Here is a 20,408-nt window from a genome sequence, read left to right as displayed (position 1 = left end):
CTCATGAATATTATCCAACACTGTGTGAGACGTTTAAAATGCGACAGATCTAGATTGCATTATCAGAAGATATTAAATTTAAAGGAAAAATGTTTAAAGTTCAATTCTAGTATCTTGCTACCTGTATAACATAATAAAATTTAGTTCTCCATAATTATAAAATTAATATCTGATTTTAATATATGTCACACTTTACGTATCTCTGTTTAGTGCGTCTCTTACCGAGCTCCATTCTCCCAGATCCCATTTCGGACAAGCCTCTTGGTTGCACGTCCTCTTAAGATGTTTCTCTTGTCTGGCGCAATTCTCATCTCCTACGTGTCTTTCGTTTGAATCGACGCATACCGCGCTTCTGAATTGTACACCGCCGCCGCACGACACGCTACAGGCATTCCATTCGCTGTAACTCCAATGAGCGTCGTCGCAAGGACCTACGCACGGCTGATGCTCGCTCGGCTTCTCAATGTGCAAGCATGCGTGCGCCGGTATCGGCCGCGGGGAATGCGACGAATCCAACAAGATCTGAACGCATCGCGAGGTGACGGTTCGCATGCCCGGGCCACAGTGATTCGAGCATTCGGACATGGAAGTAATCTGCCATCTGAAAATAATTTATAATTTGATTCAGCGACTAAAATCATCGTAAAGTGCCATCTAAACTCTTGCTATAGTACACGCAATAAAATCGTGTATATATTGGTTTCTGTCTCATAAATTTTTAATTTTTACCGAATAACTGCTGTAGGTGCTTTTATACGTGTTTCTTACTTACTGTAATGTACAATGCGCGTTGCATATCTGACTCTCCTCTTGCGGTTTTTCCTCGTTTCTGCAATAAGCGTCGGGCACCGCGTCCTTGTGCTCGGTACTTCTACATTCGGCCTTACGATATTTCATACCTTGGCACATTCGATGGCAGGTCGACCAATCGCTGAGCAGCCATGTGTAACTATTTAGAATTCTTTTCGGTACAGTGTATTCGTATGTGATTTGCGGCGGATAAACGTTCCCTACAGATAATACCTGGAATTTTGTATTCTCGGTTGAACAAAATCACACATTGCCGGACAGACTACTTTTAGCTAAATGACGCAATTGTAAAATGTAAACGGTGAATCTACCTCCAAAATTAAATCGATGGCGGTAGGCCGGGAGCTGTTCAATCGTTCCACAACCGATTCCGGTCCGCTGTATTCGATAGTGACGCCTGGGTGCACAATCACTTTACGATGCATTACCATAAAATTCCCGTTTAGGACGTATTCGCCGTCTTCTCCAGTTCGCAATGCTGTACGGTAATATGTTGAAATGATTTCAAATTAAAAGGAAAAAAACTTATCACACGTTACACGTAGTTCACACATAATATTTTTATAACAATATTATTTTTATTTATAATAATATTATTCTTAGAATTTGTTTAAACAGACCGTTTTTGTCACGTTAATTAAAAAATCTATCAGAAACAATGCAGGAAAATTTTACCGAGGTAATTACTGTCGTTGTGAGAGCCCAGCCATCCATATTGTTTAATGTCAATGTAACTGCTGCCGGCGGGGATTTTAGCTACCCTAGTGTAACCGTACACGCTGGCGTTGTAGGCGCCCGCGATCCTCTGACAAGTGGCGTTGTCGCCTCTGCAGACTCCGCAGGTGTCGAGCTCGGCCGTCGAATTCAAGACGTGGTCGCATCCGGCGGGCTTGCACTGGCCGTTAACGCATATATGAAAAGTATCGGGGCCGCAGGGTGTACCGTCGATTACCTTGTCGCGTAACATGTAATACTGATTGCTCTCCACTTGGCAGTACAGTTTGCAACGATCTTGCGGCAGTACTATATAAAAAGAAGTTTAGAACATCTTCGCATAACTTTCTTGAAAATGGAGATCGAGATAGCTGTTTAATCTATTACATAGATTTAAAAAAAAATGAATGAAGGAGATAGTACACGTAAATCATCACTTACTTCTAGTATATTTGGCATGCCACTTAACATCTCTGGCAAGATTCTGAATGTTGAAGTTGTTGTTGTCGAATTTCGAACACTGCTCTTCTCTGTAAAAGAAAGAAAGAAAGAAGAACGATGAGTGCTGGTGTATTGTCTTCTGTACAGGACATTAGCTACCTACCTAAAGTCTGGGCTACCTGACGGGCACTCTCTGGTGCCGCAGCTGCGGTATTTGACGCGCTCGCCAATGCAGTAATTACCGCCGTTCTTCGGCGCTGGATTGTCGCACTCGCGGTACTTCCGCTTAACACCGCCGCCGCAGGTCCGCGAACACTCGCCGTATCTGCCCCACTCGCCCCATTGGCCGTGCACCGGCTCGAGGTTCCTTCGCGAGACGCATTCGCCGCGATGACACCATTTGTCAGCGCCGCAAGGTGTGCCGTCAGCCCAGGGCATGTGCTGAGTGTGACACTGCTGATGATGATCCCACAGTGGCGCGGTGCACCACAGTCTCCTACACACTGCCTGGCCGGTAACCGACCAAGCCCTCAATTTACTTCAATTCTTAAGCGATTTCCGTCGTATAGCGCTACGGAATAGAGAAGAGTCAGAAGCAAGCTTGAACGTTCCAACGGAAAATATCTCCAATCATTAGCGAATGTGCCTCGCAAAGATACCGCGAATTCGTAAAATATCCAAAGACACACAAACTGAATGGAATCAAAATAAACGAGAGAGCGGAACGTATTTTGTCTGAGATACGGCTCAATCAAACGCGTGAAGAGAACGTTTTCGACTTACCATCACTCACCATGTGAGGACAGATTCTGGATCCTTGCCCGAAGACGAGCTCGCACTGTTTGTTCTCCGAATAATCTTCGCCGGGTAATCGACCGTTTTGTCTCTCCATCGTTTTGCTGGGTTCGTCGAGCAAACAGTTGGCGTATCCGGCTCTAGGAACAGAGGTCATTGCGAATTAATAAAGGATTTCCGAGAGAGAGATCCCACGAATCGGGGAGAAAGCTGTTCGTTAACCCGAATAGTCTAGATGGATTACATTTCTTATGACAATCTACGAAGCGTATTATGAGCGTATATCAGTCGCTTAGAATCTCGTTAAACCGGATTTCTAAGCGAGGGACGGCGATGACTCGTTCCAGCCCCTTCGGTGTCACACAGAAAAACTCGCGACATTGCCTTTCTCGGTCGAAATGAATTTGTCTGGCCGACATCGTTCCTTGGAAATTGGAGCGACCGTTTGACGCAAACGGTTTATTCTCGGCTTTTCTATTCGTGCGCTTGAATCCTGATTCAAAATGCAATTTCAGAGTACGTTAGACTTAAACCTAAAGATGACGTTAAATTAATTGTCTTGTCCAATTAAGAGCATCCGGCATAATTAAATTATTCTGATAGGATGAACAGCAAAAACAGAGCCATTTAACCCGATTAAACCTATTAAAATGTGTCATTAACTTGAAACATACGAAGTATCTTTCGTTAAGTACGAGTATAGACTTTATTTCAAAAATCTTTTAAAGAACAAAAAGAGAACTTTTATATTAAGTACAATTATTTATCTAGAAAATTTTTGACTGACAATTAAATGGCAAAGGAATAGAGAGAAAGTTATTTAAAAGTCAACTTAAGAAACTCTTATCTCAAAGATGAGACATTATGGCCAGCGACCATTAATAAGTTAAAGATCCCATGAGCTGTGGCGCTGTATGAACAGAAAGGCAAATCAACGCGGTCAACGGACAAAACCTGACATCGCATTGCGTATTGTCCCAAGTGGAGGTCACGAGTCAATTAGTAACGATCTCTTTCCAGAATGCTTCCCGGCACATCGTTTATAACCAAGTCATTTGCCAATTAATGAGTCTGACTCACTCGAGAAATTCGGTGACATAGTGTCGCGAACACTTGGACCACTCCCAGGGAAAAGTATTATCGTCCAGCATACGGGACATGACGTTATGCACGCCCGAACGGTTCCTGAAGCCCGCACACTTGGCGTCGTCGTCGTGCGGCATGTTAAGTCTGTAATAGATTTCGGATTTTTTCCCTGAGTGACATGAATATTTAAAGAGAAATAATAGTAACAGTACGCACGCGTGGTCTTACGTAAGAAATAGAGAAATAAACAGAATATCAAAGATTCAACCCAGCTATCAATCCAGAATAGCACAAAATATTTATAAAGTATTTATCAGAAAGATTGAACTATTTTAAATATATATGCACAAATATTTTGTACATATTCCTACGTTCAAATAACGTAAATATGAAAAAGATTATAACAAATATTTATTGTATATATAATAAATATTTATTTATATATAAACAAGAAATATTTTTTTATATATGTGTTTCTAAAATATACTTTATATTAATAGTGATTTTGTATTATTATAAATTTATAAAAAAATTCTATAAAATTTTTACTACATATTTTTTAAAAATAAATTTTCAAAATATTTCTGCAATAAATGTTTGGTACGGCTGGAAAAAGACGCGGTAGCATCGTATTGCGAACATATGTATATATAGATCGGCGCAACAATCTAGCGAAGAAGATATGACGTATCTCTTATAGGAAGGCTTTATAGATCATCTCATAAATAATGTAACATATATGAGTTTCGAAGAACGCATCGTATACAGGTCGCACGGTTTATAACCGATAATACACTTACACGTGACCAATCTCGTGCGCGATGGTAAACGCTGCGGCTAATCCATTATCCTGCACGATAGCGCACGAAGATCCCGGCGAGCACATTCTACCCAGCTCGGCCAAGCCCAAAGTATCGCAACGCTTTTGGCGCGGATTGTGACATAGATTTTCTCTGAAAATTTCAGTTTGAATATTTCGCGTGCCCTAAAGCTTCAGACCTATTTTTAAAACAATTGTTTTGACAAACTGATTGGAATTGAACCAAGGTAAAACATTTTACAAGAACTGTAATTTGTAGTTATTTTATATTGGTCATTAAACGTCATGTTAATTGCGCTCTGATTTATTCTCAAATTACAATTAATGAGATGATAAAGTTACGAGTATGTACTTTGAATACATTCATCTTTTTTTAATTGCATTTTAAAAGCGTACTTTGTTTTAAGCGAGACAAATTCCAGTTTTAGCTTATAACTAAAAAATATTACTGCTATTTTATATAAGATCATAACTTTTATGACAAATTTTGTATTTTGGAAAAGTGTATATTTTTACAACGTAGATGTTTCTGACACAAACCTGGTTAACAGAAGCGCGGCGTCATGGTGTTCCGGAGAGGGTTCGTCGGGATTGTTGCGTTTCTGCCACTGACAGAATCGCTTCAACATCTCGGCCGCCGCGATTCCGTCGCTTCCGCTATGCTTGACACCGAATATTTCCTCAGTCTTGACGATCTTCATCACTGCGATACTCACCGGATTGCCGATAGACTGATCCTTGTAGATCCGTGAAACCTATCCTTCCAGGGGGCAGATAGAAATGCATCCGGTAAAATTCGATTGCAGCAAACTAGTCTCATTAATGATCTCTTTTCATCTTTCCCTATGATTCTCACTCGAGCAAAAGCTGTATGCACGTGTATGCTAAAAGAAACATCCGAGCTATTCTGAGACATCGTGCATACAAAGAATCTATTTCGATCTTTTGCCCGCACTCTTTTTCATTCATAAAGAATTCATGAATCTTAAAGTCGATCGATTGTTGTTGAGAAACGCGATTGAATCATCGAACGGACGACAGGCGTGGGTTCGTGAAAGCGAACTCCTCGCAGGATGTTGCCCCCCCTCGGTAAGGTGTGGCCTTCGCGTGGGATACATAACTGGCGTAGCGTACTCGGTAATGACCGCCGTGACGAAGCTAATTGTCGAATTACACCGAATCTTTCATCCTCGATCCTTTCTCCTCCTCTTCCGCAGCTGGCTTTTTTAATCAAGAATTTATCTCGAGAGAACATGCTAGTCCAACGCATCTTCATTTTCAAAAATGCATAGCTGCATTACGTTCTTAATTCTTATCATTGAAAAATTGCCACATCCTTATCATGACAACATATAAATTGCTTTTTTAAGATCTTTCGGAATTTTTTTTATCAAGTTTAGGAACATTTTATTTATCATTAATTGCACCATTCTAATTTTTAACGTTGTATCACTTTATAAGAAAGAATCTTTAAACTTACTAAAACTTACTAAAATTTATTTGGAGTTAATAAGCTTTCATACATTTATTTTTTCTTAAAAGTTTAGCTCATTAAAAATTATCTTAAATTAATTATTAAGCTGTAATTATCCCAATGTTTACAATAAAAAAATAAATTCCAAATTTATCAAAGATAACAATTAGAACAACGATCAAAATCCTACGTTCTTAGATCCTACGTATAAATAAACAAGCGCGTCACGCATGCATAATTTTTTTATGGGAAATTAATTAAATTTCTAATGAAATTTTTTCCCTTAATTTTTAAAGAACACCACGTCTTACTGGCGCGACGTTAACGCACTGGAATGCGAAATTGCACATTTTCAAATTACGTCCGAAGAGAGTATGTACCCACCGTGCTCATTAGGACGAGAATGTAGCTGACCAAGCCAGTGCCATGATACTCCACCATTTTCGCATCAGCCACCACCATGATCTCGATGAAATATTCACGCGGTAAGGCACGCCGCGGTCTCCACGTCACGAAGGGATCCGAGTCCATCTCCGAGTCCTGTGCGTATTCTTCATTCTGATAGCCGCGTTCACGTTCCACACTGTAATACCTGGAATTCGTGAGACGCGCGCTACAGATTCGTTCACGGGACGGTTCAGAGGATGCAGAAAGCGTAGCTTTGTTCCGCGTGAAGATTGGAGTCGACTATTCCACGAAAAGATTGCGAGAGAAGCCGCCATTCCTCACATTTTTTTTTCAAATTTTTTCCAATTTCAATACTTTAATAATCATTAAATTTATAATTAAATATATTAAATGTATACTTCTTCACGGAAAGAACAGTTTTACTGCAGCATCTAAAAATTTAGCTAGCTACAGATTAGAAAATAATTTTATGTGAACTAATAAAACAATTATGTAGGACGCTCAAGTGCGATAATGTTGTTGCAAATAGTTTTGACGTTCTAGCAACCAAGTTAAACTTCGAATACAATTTTTTAAATGGTTCAACGTAATTATTTTCAATCTGCATTTCGGTACAATTCTTTAAATGTTTCAATGATTGAACTTGAACTTTTCTGAAATTCCATAAAATAAAAATTCTGAAATTTGAATTAAATTTCATTAAATTCAAATTATTAGACTGATTTTAAATTGTACAATGCGTGCAATGTTACACGTGTAAAACTTTCTTAAAGGCTTAGCATTGTAAAAATATTGGTATGTGTGTAAGCACTACGAGAAATAACATTATGCATTCAACTTGCAATAATTCGGGAACATTTTATCGCGTTCTAACGCAAAATACCAAAGATTCTTGTGGCAAATTTAATGACAATTTAAGAGTGATTGAAAATATCTCGAGAATAAATAAACGTATTCCCTTTCAGGAACTATGTGTAAAATTTGCGTATTCTTATGTGCCTGTACCTGTCGTCATGATCCAATCTCTGAAGAAGATCCCGACGGTGCTCGCTCAGCTCGCTGAATCGTTCATATTCCTCTTCCTCCTCTCTAGGAAACCGCTCCAACGATGCGGTTTTCCGCGTCAATGATCTACGCTCCCGCGAACGCTCCCCGACGTAAACTTTACGAGCGGAACTGTCGTCTGTTAATGGGGATGGGACGTCGTCCGAATCGTAATCTGCGGGCGCATCACAATGCCAATTATGATCAAGTCGATTAATTCGGTGTCCATTGAGAGAATTCGCGGAAGGATGTCGCTCGCCGAAGTCGAACGGAAGCGAGCTACCGTAGCGTCGCAGACAGATTCGAGGCCGTGGCATTAGTTAAAAAAAAAAAAAAAAAATCGAAACCGCGATGTCGCAATCGATGCGAAGAGAAACGAGAAAAATTTCAATGGTATAGTATCAACAACGTCGTTTTGTGGGCAGAGAGTATCGCGGCGTCGCCAAGCTGTCTCGATGGTACATCAGAATCCGCCCGAGGGAAGACGTAAATGCCTGAACCTGTTTTGGTACAGGTGGTCGTGCGAGTATGCGTTGAGTGAAAAAAGACGCGACGCTTTTTCTTCGAAGCCTCGTGAAGCACGTGAACATGCGTTTCATATCAAGGAATAACCGTGGATATCGCGGGATTGTGGACCGGCGCGGTAGAATAAATAAATGTTTCTCGATTCACCCTCGTTGCTTTCGACCAATGCTGGTACCAGTTAATGTACCATTGCGACCGGTATTAATGTGCTATTGGTATTTCATGTCAATCCTTCTTAACGATATGTTTATGAATGTATGTACATATGATACATTAATGTAATTTTGTTACCACTGTATCAAATCACAGATATAATTGTAATATTAATAAATAACGGTGAATAATTCTCAAGCTATCAAAAAAATCAACAAAAACAAGTTTGTTCCAATAACGCGAAACATTAGGATCTCAACAATAGGTACGAGGACAGGCTAGCTTTTATTGCAAACGTAATCAAGAGAAGGTTAACGGCCCCAATAGGGAGATCAAGATCTCTATTTTGCGCCATAAAACACTAGCCAGACAGCACAAAACATTTATCATAAATATTTATAAGTATTTTAAAAAGTTATTTTCAAAAAATATGTAGTAAAGATTTTATAAAAATTCTTTATGTATATAAAGATTTTTAAATAATGCACAAAATACAAAAATTATTACTATAATATAAAAAATTTTTTAGAAATGTATTAAAAAATGTTTATTATAATCTCTTTGAGATACATTTTCCAAACGTAAGAATTTCTATATGTTTCAAATATTTTTCAATCTTTTGTATAAATATTTCATAAATACTTTGCGCTGTCTAAAAATGATCATTTTTATATTTCGATAGACATCGTTGAAACAAATTCATCCACTTGGCTTCATTTTCTTCTTTCGACTCACTTCTTCGGAATGACCCGCTTTTCTTGACTGTGTCACTAAAGAATTACCCCACATACCAAACGAATAACGTAGATCGTTATATCGTAAATGAAACCGAAATAAATGGAACTTTTTATTCACCTATCACGCCGCAATTGTGGCTCTTAATTCCATTTTCGGAAGCATCGAAGTTGGAGTCGTCGTTCAAACTGATCGCGGCCGTGGGTACGCGATAGATTGCATGCTGCAACGAAGATCCGAGAGAATCCTTGTCGTCCTCGCGCCAGTGTTCGGTCGGTTTAATGAAATAGCTGCCCATCGACGTTTTCATGTGTCCAGTCTGAAAAAAATTACGGAATTCACGAAATACATAATTTATTAAGCATGATACCTAAATTATCAGTACAACCTGATAAAAATCCACTTGTAAATACTTTTCTTACATATACATACACGAAAAGAATGATTTTGCTAATTCTCTAAATCTGAATCGGTGTAGAATCACTAATCATCAGTGTCAAATATGCCACTGGCAATGCCAGTGATTATGTGAACTGAAAAATCAATGAATTTATCGAAAATCAATGTATTTATTAATGACTATTGCATATTTATTAGTATTTACGAGTGTACTTATTAATACACTGATCAATAAGAACTTTTCAATGATTACCAGTAACTTTTCATTGACTTTTAGGTTTAAAGATTCACTGATTTATCAGTGTCAAGTATGCCACTGGATAATCAGTGATTATCCACTGAAACAGATTTAGAGAAAAAATATCTAAAAATTTAGCCAAATACAGATCTGAAAATAATTTTGTTAGACATCGAAACAATTATGTAGGATGCTCAAACTGATTGCTAGAATGTCAAAACTATTTGTAGCATTGCTCATCATGCTTGAACATTCCTCTAACTAGTTATTTTTATGGTCCAACAAAATTATTTTCAGATCTGTATCCAACTGAATTTTTAAAGTAAAATTTATTTTCAGCAAAACTATTCTTTCTGTGTAGGCAACATATACGAGGCGTGCGATTCTATTATTAAAAAAACCAGTTCTCTTTTCAAGTTGGAAAATTACTTGCAGTTCACGTCAAGAATCTCTGACTCAGGTAAACTATTTCTTAACGATTAGACGGAATTACATTGGAATTATTTATAAATGCGACGTTTTATATAATCAAACGCGGATTATTACACATTACACGTTTACGTGAAATAAGAGAAGATTCGGCTCTCGTTTATTTGAAGTAGCGGCGACTTATACAGATGCTATTAGAAGAGCGTTATTTACAAATGAAGCGCCACCCGTTGTTATCCTATCCGCCAACTACGATACGTTAACTTCCTTGATTAAACATTCTAACGGAGATGAACTCTCTGATCTATTTATTTTTTCGAAATACCGGCCTCTCGGCACACTCGCGCACGTGCGCCGCGAGAGGAGCCGAGCAGGCCTCACCTATTTCAAATACTTGTGACTTATGGCCCCCGTGAGTTTTATTATAGTTACATTCAAAGATCTCACGCTAACTAATTCGGTTAAGTGCGCATTCCGATGCTGGGACCGTACGAGAGCAAGGACGCTCCTCAGCATATGAATTACTCGGTGTTACGTAACGCGATTTCCTGCTAATTCGATTCGAGTAATAAAATCGAGGATGGGGCAACTAATTAGCATATAAATAGCGCTAAATTTCTCGAGTTCCGGAACGAATCTTTTGATAATACTCGGGAGGAGGGACCAACTAACGAAAATTCATTGCTTCAAAGGCTGACGTGGGTGAAGAAAATCCAAGAGTAAAATATGAAATTTTTCGAGCCTAGATTTTTAGAGATTTAATAACATTTTTTTACTATTATATTATTTACATTATTTACATTTACATTATATATATAAGTATATATATATATATATATATATATATAATTTATATATATATATATATATATATAATTTCTATATACACTGAGAGAAACAATAAATCGAAAAAATTTATTTAAAGTACAAAAAAATTGTTTATTTAATAAATAAATATAGCTCATTTACTTGCAGTCGAGTTCAAAATTTTTTTATTAAAATTTTATGCAAATAAAATAAAGAAATAACTTTTTCTTGCAATTCTAGAAAATGTTAAACTATTTATATATTCAAGATAACCAGATTTTTTTGAATCTAAGGAATACTTTAATTAAATAACATTATTAATTTATTTATTTGTAAAATCAATTAAATGTAAAACATATAAAATTATATGTTTTAAGACAATATGTCTATTTACTACAAATAAATATTTTTATGTAAATTAAACAAACAAAATGTTTGCATCAAAATATATGGTTAAACAAAATGTATTTTTTTCATTAAAAAAAATTTTTTTTAGAATATATATTATTTTTATTTATATTTTTACATTATTTAAAATCAAAATTATTTTTCTCTTTGTAAATTGAAAGCGCGTTTAAATAATTTACCTCGACCGCAATTGGCGTTTTCCTTACTCATTCGTGTAACACACTTGAAGCGGTCTAGTTTGAATTATTATTGTTTACGAAACTGTTTAATTCAAGGTTTATCTGATAAAAACAAGAAGGAGAAACGTCAATCTCAACGAGATTGCTCGCTCGGCGCCGCGGCGCGCGGCGCGCGGCGCGCGGCGACCGTGCAGATAACGTGAATGAAACTTTACGTGACACCACCGGCCGCAACCATCTCTCCGGCGCGGCGGCCGTAAGCGCGACGCAGTCGCTCGTACGCTCCGCTCGATTCGCTTGTGTTTGCGATTTGCATTCTTGCAGACATGCGCCTTCTCTATTCCGCGGCACAAAGACTGACTTGAGGATTACCGAGAACTCTCTTGGAAGGAACGCGCCGTTTTTCTCCTCCCCTCCGTCTCTTTTTCTCCCCCCGCGTCTCACTCCGCCTCTATCTTACCCTTTCTCTTGCCCATCTCCCTTTTTTGCCTTTTCGATCGGCCAACACAACCGCGGGGCCGGTAACGACCTCGTGATTATCCGCTGAAGCAATTCATCGACCTTTCGACAAGCGGAGCCGTTTCAACGTGCCCTCTTCCCCCCCCCCTCCTTCCTCCCTCCATCCCTCACGTCATTCAGTGAAAATGCCGCACGTTAATTAATAATACGAAACCCCAAAAATATCTCAGGACGGCACTTTACATAACATTCCTATGCCGTAATCGCCTTAAATATCTCCATTCTCTTTAAGAATGGTGCGAGAATGTATCTGGAAGAGATTAGAAGAAAAAAAAAACTTGAGGAGAATTAACGTGACTTTCTCTCACTTCTGACATCGTAGTTCAACACGGTTGCGGCAGACGAAACGCGGAAGCCTCGAAAGAATTAAATAAATTATCTAGCAATTTTCGAAGTATTTCCTCGCGTGTGGATATCCCCGCGAGAGAGGAAGCGATGTCTCTCAGACCACGGAGCAAGCGAGAATACTCCGCGCTGCGGATCATAAAAACGCTGACCGCATCCTTCGCGTCTGCAGCAGCCGCGTTTCCGTTTCGGAACGCGTGCATCGTGTTATGCCGTATTGCCGATTGTTTTGACTCGACGTCGCGTCGTCGTCGTCGTCGTCGTCGCACTTCTGCACCGCTGCCGGAGTCCGTGTTTATACTAAAACATCAAAAACCGTGTCGCGACGAAAGAGTTAAAAAAACAGCGCTATCGACCAATAAATAATACCGGGAAAGATGCCTTCGACCGGCGCGCTACCGAGAAGAAAAAAAAAATACGCGCGCGAGACTCGAGACACACCACGTGTGTGCATAAGGCCGTTTTCGCCGGCGCGGTGCGCGACGCACGGCCGGCTTAAATTATAAAGGCGGTTAGGGTACCAGGCCAGGCCAGAGTTATCTTTATTTAGGTTCCGCTTAATACGCGAGGCATAATACATCATAATAAAAGGTGCCTGGCCGTGTAACGTGCCCTGCGCGCCGCCTGTACGAACAGACAATAATAGACCGCATGAGTAATTTGATACCAGAATGCGTCTGAATATTTTAATGTTAAACGTAAATTTCAATTTTTAGAGAGCAATCGTATTGTCCATTGAGATTCGGGGAGAATCTTGGAGAACGTGGTTTCAACACTTTATCCAATTTGGATCATTATTTTTTCACTCGACCACGGAACATTAATTATGTAAAGGATGTTTTATAGAATTAAATCAGAAGTATAACGAAGTAATGCCAATACGAGCCAATACTGAATGTTCCTGTGTATATATAATAATTTTAGTATTACAATCTACAATTAATTCATGCGAACTGCGCGTCGAATATTTTGTCGGTCTTTAAAACAATCCATTACACGAAGTTAAAATTCGCTACGTAACGCATTAAATTGACGAGCAATTTAATAGTTTATGCTAACAAGCATCTATAAGACACTCCCACCCTTTTTCCCAATCCCAGAAAAAAAGTGTCAAGATTTCATCATGGAAAAATTACACCTTAGTCAGGATTTTATAGAGTTAAGAACATTGCCAATAATAATGACGCATAAGCGTGTAAACGTTCGAATCGTTTCTTAGTAGAATATACGCGATTGCTTTCGACGTATCACGGGTTCTTTAAACTTTTAACTTCACATTTACTTCTGATATCTGAAAAACAGTCGTGTCTTATCTCAATGCCTTTTATCTTAACCGAAACACAAATAGAGAGCAGAGAGAAAAACTCTCGATTCTTACAATTAGACGAGAAAAAAAAATTGGCGGGCGCAAAAAAGATATCGAATTAAAACGAATAAATTAATTGCGTTTCGCTTCGTTGCGTCGCGCGTCGCTTCGATTGTTTTGCAGTCGGCACACAAATCAAATTCGGCGTTTCTGCAGTTCGTCTTTCGCGACGAGGTGAGGCCTCGTTAATGCCGCCGCGCACAAAATGTCATCATTGACAAAATATCTCCAATTAATTCCGCCTATTATATTACACATTTCTGTCAAGGTCGTCAGGTCGATCCAAAACTGGTCGTACCGGCTCGTGTAGAAGCTTACGGATTTGCGTCCTCATGATGCTCGTTTCGCGTGCCGAAAAACAATATCGAGTTTTTTAGCAAATGAGATGCTTCGACACGCTACATTTTAGCAATTTAAAAACCACTGTTCACAATTTTGTCACACGTTTTTATATCACAATTATACGCGGTTTTTCACGTCAAAAATCAAGGAGTCTTTGTGTGCCCACAATAATCGTGGGAGACCGAACAAAATCGTTCTTTTATCGTTCGCATCTGTAAAGCGGCAAAATAGCATTAAACAATTTTGTTTGATAACAAAAGTATTTTCATCAGCTATTATAAGATACGAATCTATCGTCTTTAAGTGAAATGACAGATAGATTTGAATTAAATTAAATCCGTTATATAATTTATCATATATTGAGAGAAAAATTTGTTTAATAAAAGAGATGCGTTTAAAACTACATATTTTGATGCAAGTATTCGTTTGTTCTGTTTAAGTAAAAATATTTATTTTTAAGAAAATAGATATATTGGTATATTTATATTTTTTTACATTTAAATAATGATTTTACAAATAAGCTAATAATATTATTAAACTTAATTGTTTTTTTTTTAAACCTGATTATCTTTAATATAAAAATAATCTAATAGTAAATATTTTCTAGAATTGAAAGAAAAAATTACTTGATTAAAAAAAGATTTCTTTATTTTATTTACATAAATATTTTAATTAAGAAATTTTTAACTTGATTGCAAGTAAATAAACTATTAAGATCCATCGAATAAATAATTTTTTTGTTTTAAAATATTTTTTTATTGAGTGTGTGAAATTGAATAGATTTGAATGAAAAACTTTGATATAATTATATTAAAATGATATAAAATCTGTGTCTCGCTAGTATAAGAGAAGAAAATTAGTTCTTGCTCTTGTAGAGAACGATTTTACACCAAGTATACTCATCAATTATCAAGTTTTTCCGTATTCATTAGAATGATATACGAGAATGTTAAATCGTCCTGTCCGTTATCACGATCACCTCGCCAGCAGAATTCCGTACAATTTGTATTTTGTAATAGAGAGCTCGTGTTCTGATTAACAGCGTAATCTGTTATTATGACGATTCGTGACTGAGGATTTAAACAAATAAAAAGATACACGATGATTACTGAGCCACGAGAAATTATCTTGGATTTCTTGCCACGCGCGCGCGCGCGCGCCTCAGTCTCTTGGCGGTCGCGTATATATCATATATGTGTCGAAAGATACATTAAATCGGTACATTACGTGCACTTATAACTGCTAACGTAAGATGTATCGAAACTCTCTCGCTGGATATCTTTCTCTCTGCCTCAATTGGTAACAATTTTTTTCTTTTTTCTTTTCCTTTTTTTTTTAAAGAAAATATCGTCAAAGATACCGTAACGGGGATTTAAAATTATGGGACTCCTAACGAGCTGAGCTCAGAAAGGGATACCCGACGATAAACTTATAATTTTCAATTCAGGCACGGAGTATCGGAAGGCAATAAAAAGGATTAGCGGCTATCGGAAAATGATGAGGAGAGCGAGCCGATCGAGATAACAACCGAGATTCTCCGGCGAGCAGGGTCGAATAATTAGGTCGAGTGGCTCGGCTCGCTATCGAGAGTAAAGACATCATGGCTCGTAGCTCAACCGGGCGCTCACTTCTTCCTATTTCTACGTCTGGAACAGACGGCCGATTGATCAGTCTAACCTTGCCGTGGCTAAATTAAAGTATGACCCAAATCGTTACGAGGAACATTGAACAAGCGAGGAGCTGGTTCTTCTATTCTCCATTTTTCGCTCCCTGAATCTTTTTTATTCCAGGAAGAAAACCCAAGTGACCCTTCGAAAAGGATCGCGTGAGAAAGATACGAGAGCGAAGAAGGGTCAACAAGATCCGAGCGCAATCGGTGACGTATGCAAAATATGTTTCACGTTACTATAACGATTCCTCTCATGAAGACCATTTTGTTCCCCTTTTCGATCGAAATAGCTTCCTCCGAGAACGAAACGTCGTGGCAATCAATCTTATATCTATACACCGCATCGTCCTGCGAGAAAAAACTTGACAGAGGATCTTTATGTATCTTGATGAATCTCGATGGATCCCGATGGATCTTAATGAATTTCTTATTCAGGCCTGCATAAGATAATCGAGAGAAACGATCTATGACTCTGAAAACTCTGAACTGTTTCAGAACGAATTTGAAGTAAGAAACGCTACAGAAGAAGAAGAAGAAAAAAAACCTCAAAGGCGTCTCCGTCCAACGGCTCGCGACGTGGCGGAGAAGAAATTTCAGACAGTCCTTAGACAGTCCCGGACGACGTCGATGACTAATTTATTCGACGGGATGTAGCGTTTCGGAGAATCGATTTGGAGAACGACAACTAGAGGATTTCCGCCGGCGAGAGAAGAGAGGTGCCTGTCATTTCCTCGATATTTCGCAAAAGCGCGCAAAAGCGCTCCTTCGCAATCGTGGTGGGACATTGCGGTAAACGCGTGCCTGTAGTATACCCATCCTGTCCGGTCGTGATGTACGAGCCGTTTCGCGCAATAAATTCGCACGCGGAGCGTCGCAAATAATTCTCCCCGGTCTCTAACACACATCTCGCGATATATAAAATCCAAACGTATCGCGGTCTCTCGCGTTCCCATGCGGCCACTTACGCCGCGATAGGCGCTTAGGCGCTTGACCAACCGTGCATTCCGCGCTGAATAGCTCGGGCGAGGAGTCGCGCGACTCGCGACGATTTCCGAGGTGTTTGATATACGATCGAGTCGCCGTCGTATCTTTTTTTTTCTCTCTTTCTCTCGCTCTCTCTCTCTCTCTCTCTCTCTCTCTCTCTCTTTTTCTCGAAGAAAGCTGCTTTCGAGCGAAGGCGTAAAGCCAGGCGATTCCCAGTGCCGAACGCGAGCATGTGTATATAATCCAACAAATCACATAAAATGTGTACCATCACGCGCGCGATACGCGTGGCTAATGCCTACGGGCCTATGCGGGCCTTGAACCTATTTTTTGCGTGCAACTATTTTCAGACATCCTCGCGTATGTAACGCGGAGATCGCACGTGCCCTCCCCTCTCGATCTCCTTTTTCTTTTCTCTATCTTCATTTTCATTACCGAAAAACGAATTACGATTTAAAAGATACAAAGAACGTGGAGCATAACAAGGCAAAGATAGTAGTTGCCATCGTATATTAACGAAATACAAATTACGATTTGAATTACTCCTAGCTTGAAGATCGATGCAACTCGTTGCATAATTAACGTATTATTATGCACGGGTGATAGGTGTCCCGTTACGTAAAATTTCAACATTGTGCAACGTCCCGTTTGTTTGAGCGTACATTAAAAATTCCGCGATCTCTCCCGGAAGCTCACCAACACGCGACTTTATTCATATACCCGTCCTTTGGAAAGTGGAGGCAAGTATAAGCTACAAGTTTTAACTTCTAGTCTCTCTCTCTCTCTCTCTCTCGATGCCACGTGTGCATATTTATTACGTCTATAAATTAGGAGAAATGTGAGTACACGCGACGATGCATTATTTATTATTATAAATTATCGTCGATTCTCGCTGTATCACTAATCAGAAACATTACAAACGGCGTTTACTTTATTATATACACCGAGTTATTTTACAGTGGAATATAGTTTCTTGTAGAGAGATGCCGAACTCTAAAAAGAAGGGTCGATGAACTCTTGAGCCGCGGCGTTAATCAAAGGCTATGAAAAAAAAATCTCGAAATTCGGGGAAAGTGTCGAAGCTACAATGATCATCCTCGAATTTATGGGAAAAGAGAAAATCGGAGATATTTGTAAAGAACGATCTTACCCAACAAGATTAAACATAATCTGTGCGAGCGCCAATTTAATTTGGATTTCGCGTCAAACGGCAGTAATACTTTTTCTTCGCCGTTTTACGACGGCGTAAAACAATTTGATGTAAACGCACTCGGATGAAAGGTCACGAAGACGAATACTCTCTTTTAATATCGCTATCTTTCAGCTCTTCGCGTTGTAAGCGTACAATCGTAACACCACGCGAATCGTAAATGTTTACAAAATGCGGTGAATCGGTACGCAACCGTGCGGTACGTAGCATTTACGATCGGCGTATGTGCGATTCGAGAGGCGCTCCTCCTCTTTCAGTACTTCCGGCGTTCACCAAAAAACGTGTCTGCGTGTATTTTTAACAACGATGCCAGCAATTAAACGCTCGTAACCAGTGCTCTCAATTTTCCAGAAAAAGAAAAATTGGAAAAAAACCGGTTTTCCTCATTCTTTTTACAAAAATATGAAAAAACAGCTGTGATAATGACAATAAATTTTATTGATGAATTATTTATTTATTTTTTTAATTTTTCAAGAGTCGATGAAATCTTAATACCATTGACATAGAACAATAGGTGAAAAAAGTGGCAAAATAAAATCTGCAAAGAAAAACTGCAAAAAAACCGTTTGTCACTAAAATTTTCTAGAATTTTTCCAGATTAAGGACACTAATCGTGATGATTGCCTGAAAGTGTATTCATCGAATGTACGATGAAAAATATATTTAGCTGTCCCGACGCGCGACTTTACGCTAATCGATTTGAACGCTACGACGCGGCGGAACGCAAGCTCCGAGCAGATTTATCATCTTCGCAATCGGTTGGAATTAACTTGACTTGTGCGCGCGAGACGCGTATAAAGAATCGCGGGACGACGGTTTTCTGAAGCTTGATCTCTGACTCACCATTCCGTGACAAAGGCTGACACTGACCGCTGAACTTGGATCGCCGTCGACTGACCCGCTGTAGAAGCAGCCCAAGTGATGACCGGCGTGTTCTCTCCTAGTTGTGTTCTCGCTCATGTGTGTCACCTGCATCAACGTCATCGTTGAAGGGGATAATTAAGGCTGTCAATTAAGTAGCGAAACGAGGCCCACCAGAGTCGCGGCCTTAGCTCGTTTCGCTTCGACATCTCTTTCTCTCCGGTTTTTGCACAAAGATACCGCGGCGATATAGGTAGTACACAATAACGTTTTTTTTTATGACGTTTAGGCAATCATATAAGATGATTTAGCAATAGAGAGGAATTCACTCGATCGATCCTCACCTTTATGTCGGGAGATACGAAACTGGCGTCGTGTGCCAATCGCAAACGAAATCGCCTTCCGAAGGCGGTGAATTCGTACTGCGGGTGAGGATCCCAGACTTCGGCCGTCGCGTGCCGAAAGTGACCACTGTGATGCCTTTTTGCCGTAGAAAATTGTTCAGCTGAAAATATGAAAAAACTTTGTCAAACGGAGCAAATTACAAACGATATGGGACAGTCAGAAGACGGAATGGTCACAAATTTGCCAGTAATATTTTTTAATCTCTCAAATTGACATAACATTTGTGAGATCTTATTTATGTACACTCAGAGAACTATCAATTCTATTGCTAAGAAAAGTGATTTTACTCAATTTACTTTTTTTCTTCTAGTAATTATCTTTAACAAAAAATATTTTCTTGATAACTGTTTTAAGATATATTCACCACAAATTTTAGAAAAATTTATTAGCATATATTTAAAAAAAAAAGAATTTGTAATCTTTCAAAAAATGTTATAAAATTTTTATCAGAGAAAAATCAGAATAACAAGTAAATCGATATTGTTTGTAAAGAAAAAAATCTCTGTTACTTAAAGAAAAAAAAAAAACTAAAATTGAGCTGTTCTAAATGCAAGAATGATATTTTTCTACGTTTGTATACGTCAGGTACTTACGTGGGTCTTCATACTGATTTTGACTAATCTTTAAAGGTTTCACGTACTCCAGATTCTCCCTAGCGGACGGCAATAAGTTTACCGACGACGTACTATTAAATTCCTTTGTGTTTTGTATTCCCCTAGGAAGCACTGAAACAAAAGAATATTAATTGTATAACGTTTTCCTCCATCCGGGTTTCAATACTCGTATTACTTTTATATTGATAATTGCTCATGTAATAATAAGTTCATAAAACGAGAAAGAAAAAGCGCTAATGTAAAAAAAAAATGTAACTAAAGTTTTAAAAATGTGGCCAATTTGGAGAAAACTTCACGGGTTTCCTCGAATTTCCACATGGAAAGAACGGTTTTGCTAAAGTGTCTAAAAATTTAGCTGGATATAGATCTAAAAATAGTTTTATTGGACCATCAAAATAATTTTGTAGAACATTTAAATTGGTTACTAGAATATCCAAAGTTTTAAGAGCCTGTTCATCATGTGCAAGCATTCTCCATAATTATTCTGATAATCCAAAATTATTTCGACAAACCTTTATCTAACTAAATTTTTAGATACCTAACTTCTGTACATAAGTACGGAGAAACGTATCGATTTCGAGTTATTTTCCATTAATGTCCCTTAGCTCTTCTCTTGAAAAAGATCAGC

At 38.6% G+C, this 20,408-nt stretch overlaps 1 protein-coding gene across 3 annotated transcripts in view; it reads right to left on the bottom strand.

Moving 5' to 3' along the window:
- Positions 1-20,408, bottom strand: part of LOC105205103 (A disintegrin and metalloproteinase with thrombospondin motifs 9) — a 48,367-nt gene that overhangs the window by 10,031 nt on the left and 17,928 nt on the right. For 2 of the 3 annotated variants that reach the window (XM_039447327.1, XM_026133880.2), the window contains 16 exons: positions 19,760-19,891; positions 19,106-19,266; positions 18,744-18,869; positions 9,126-9,324; positions 7,554-7,767; positions 6,525-6,732; positions 5,207-5,421; positions 4,647-4,799; positions 3,841-3,990; positions 2,749-2,900; positions 2,129-2,468; positions 1,966-2,054; positions 1,486-1,833; positions 1,122-1,288; positions 773-1,023; positions 223-601 (listed from right to left, as the gene is read on the bottom strand). In XM_039447327.1, the coding sequence (XP_039303261.1) occupies positions 223-601; positions 773-1,023; positions 1,122-1,288; positions 1,486-1,833; positions 1,966-2,054; positions 2,129-2,468; positions 2,749-2,900; positions 3,841-3,990; positions 4,647-4,799; positions 5,207-5,421; positions 6,525-6,732; positions 7,554-7,767; positions 9,126-9,324; positions 18,744-18,869; positions 19,106-19,266; positions 19,760-19,891 (3,284 nt within the window). Of the gene's footprint in view, positions 1-222; positions 602-772; positions 1,024-1,121; positions 1,289-1,485; positions 1,834-1,965; positions 2,055-2,128; positions 2,473-2,748; positions 2,901-3,840; positions 3,991-4,646; positions 4,800-5,206; positions 5,422-6,524; positions 6,733-7,553; positions 7,768-9,125; positions 9,325-18,743; positions 18,870-19,105; positions 19,267-19,759; positions 19,892-20,408 lie in introns of all 3 variants that reach the window. The other variant, XM_039447328.1, reaches the window with a different exon arrangement.

The sequence above is a fragment of the Solenopsis invicta genome, chromosome 3 (genome assembly GCF_016802725.1).
Source record: "Solenopsis invicta isolate M01_SB chromosome 3, UNIL_Sinv_3.0, whole genome shotgun sequence".
Classification (NCBI taxonomy): Eukaryota; Metazoa; Arthropoda; class Insecta; order Hymenoptera; family Formicidae; genus Solenopsis; species Solenopsis invicta.
Note: the sequence above shows the minus strand (reverse complement) of the source record. Positions and strands in the feature narration are given on the sequence as shown.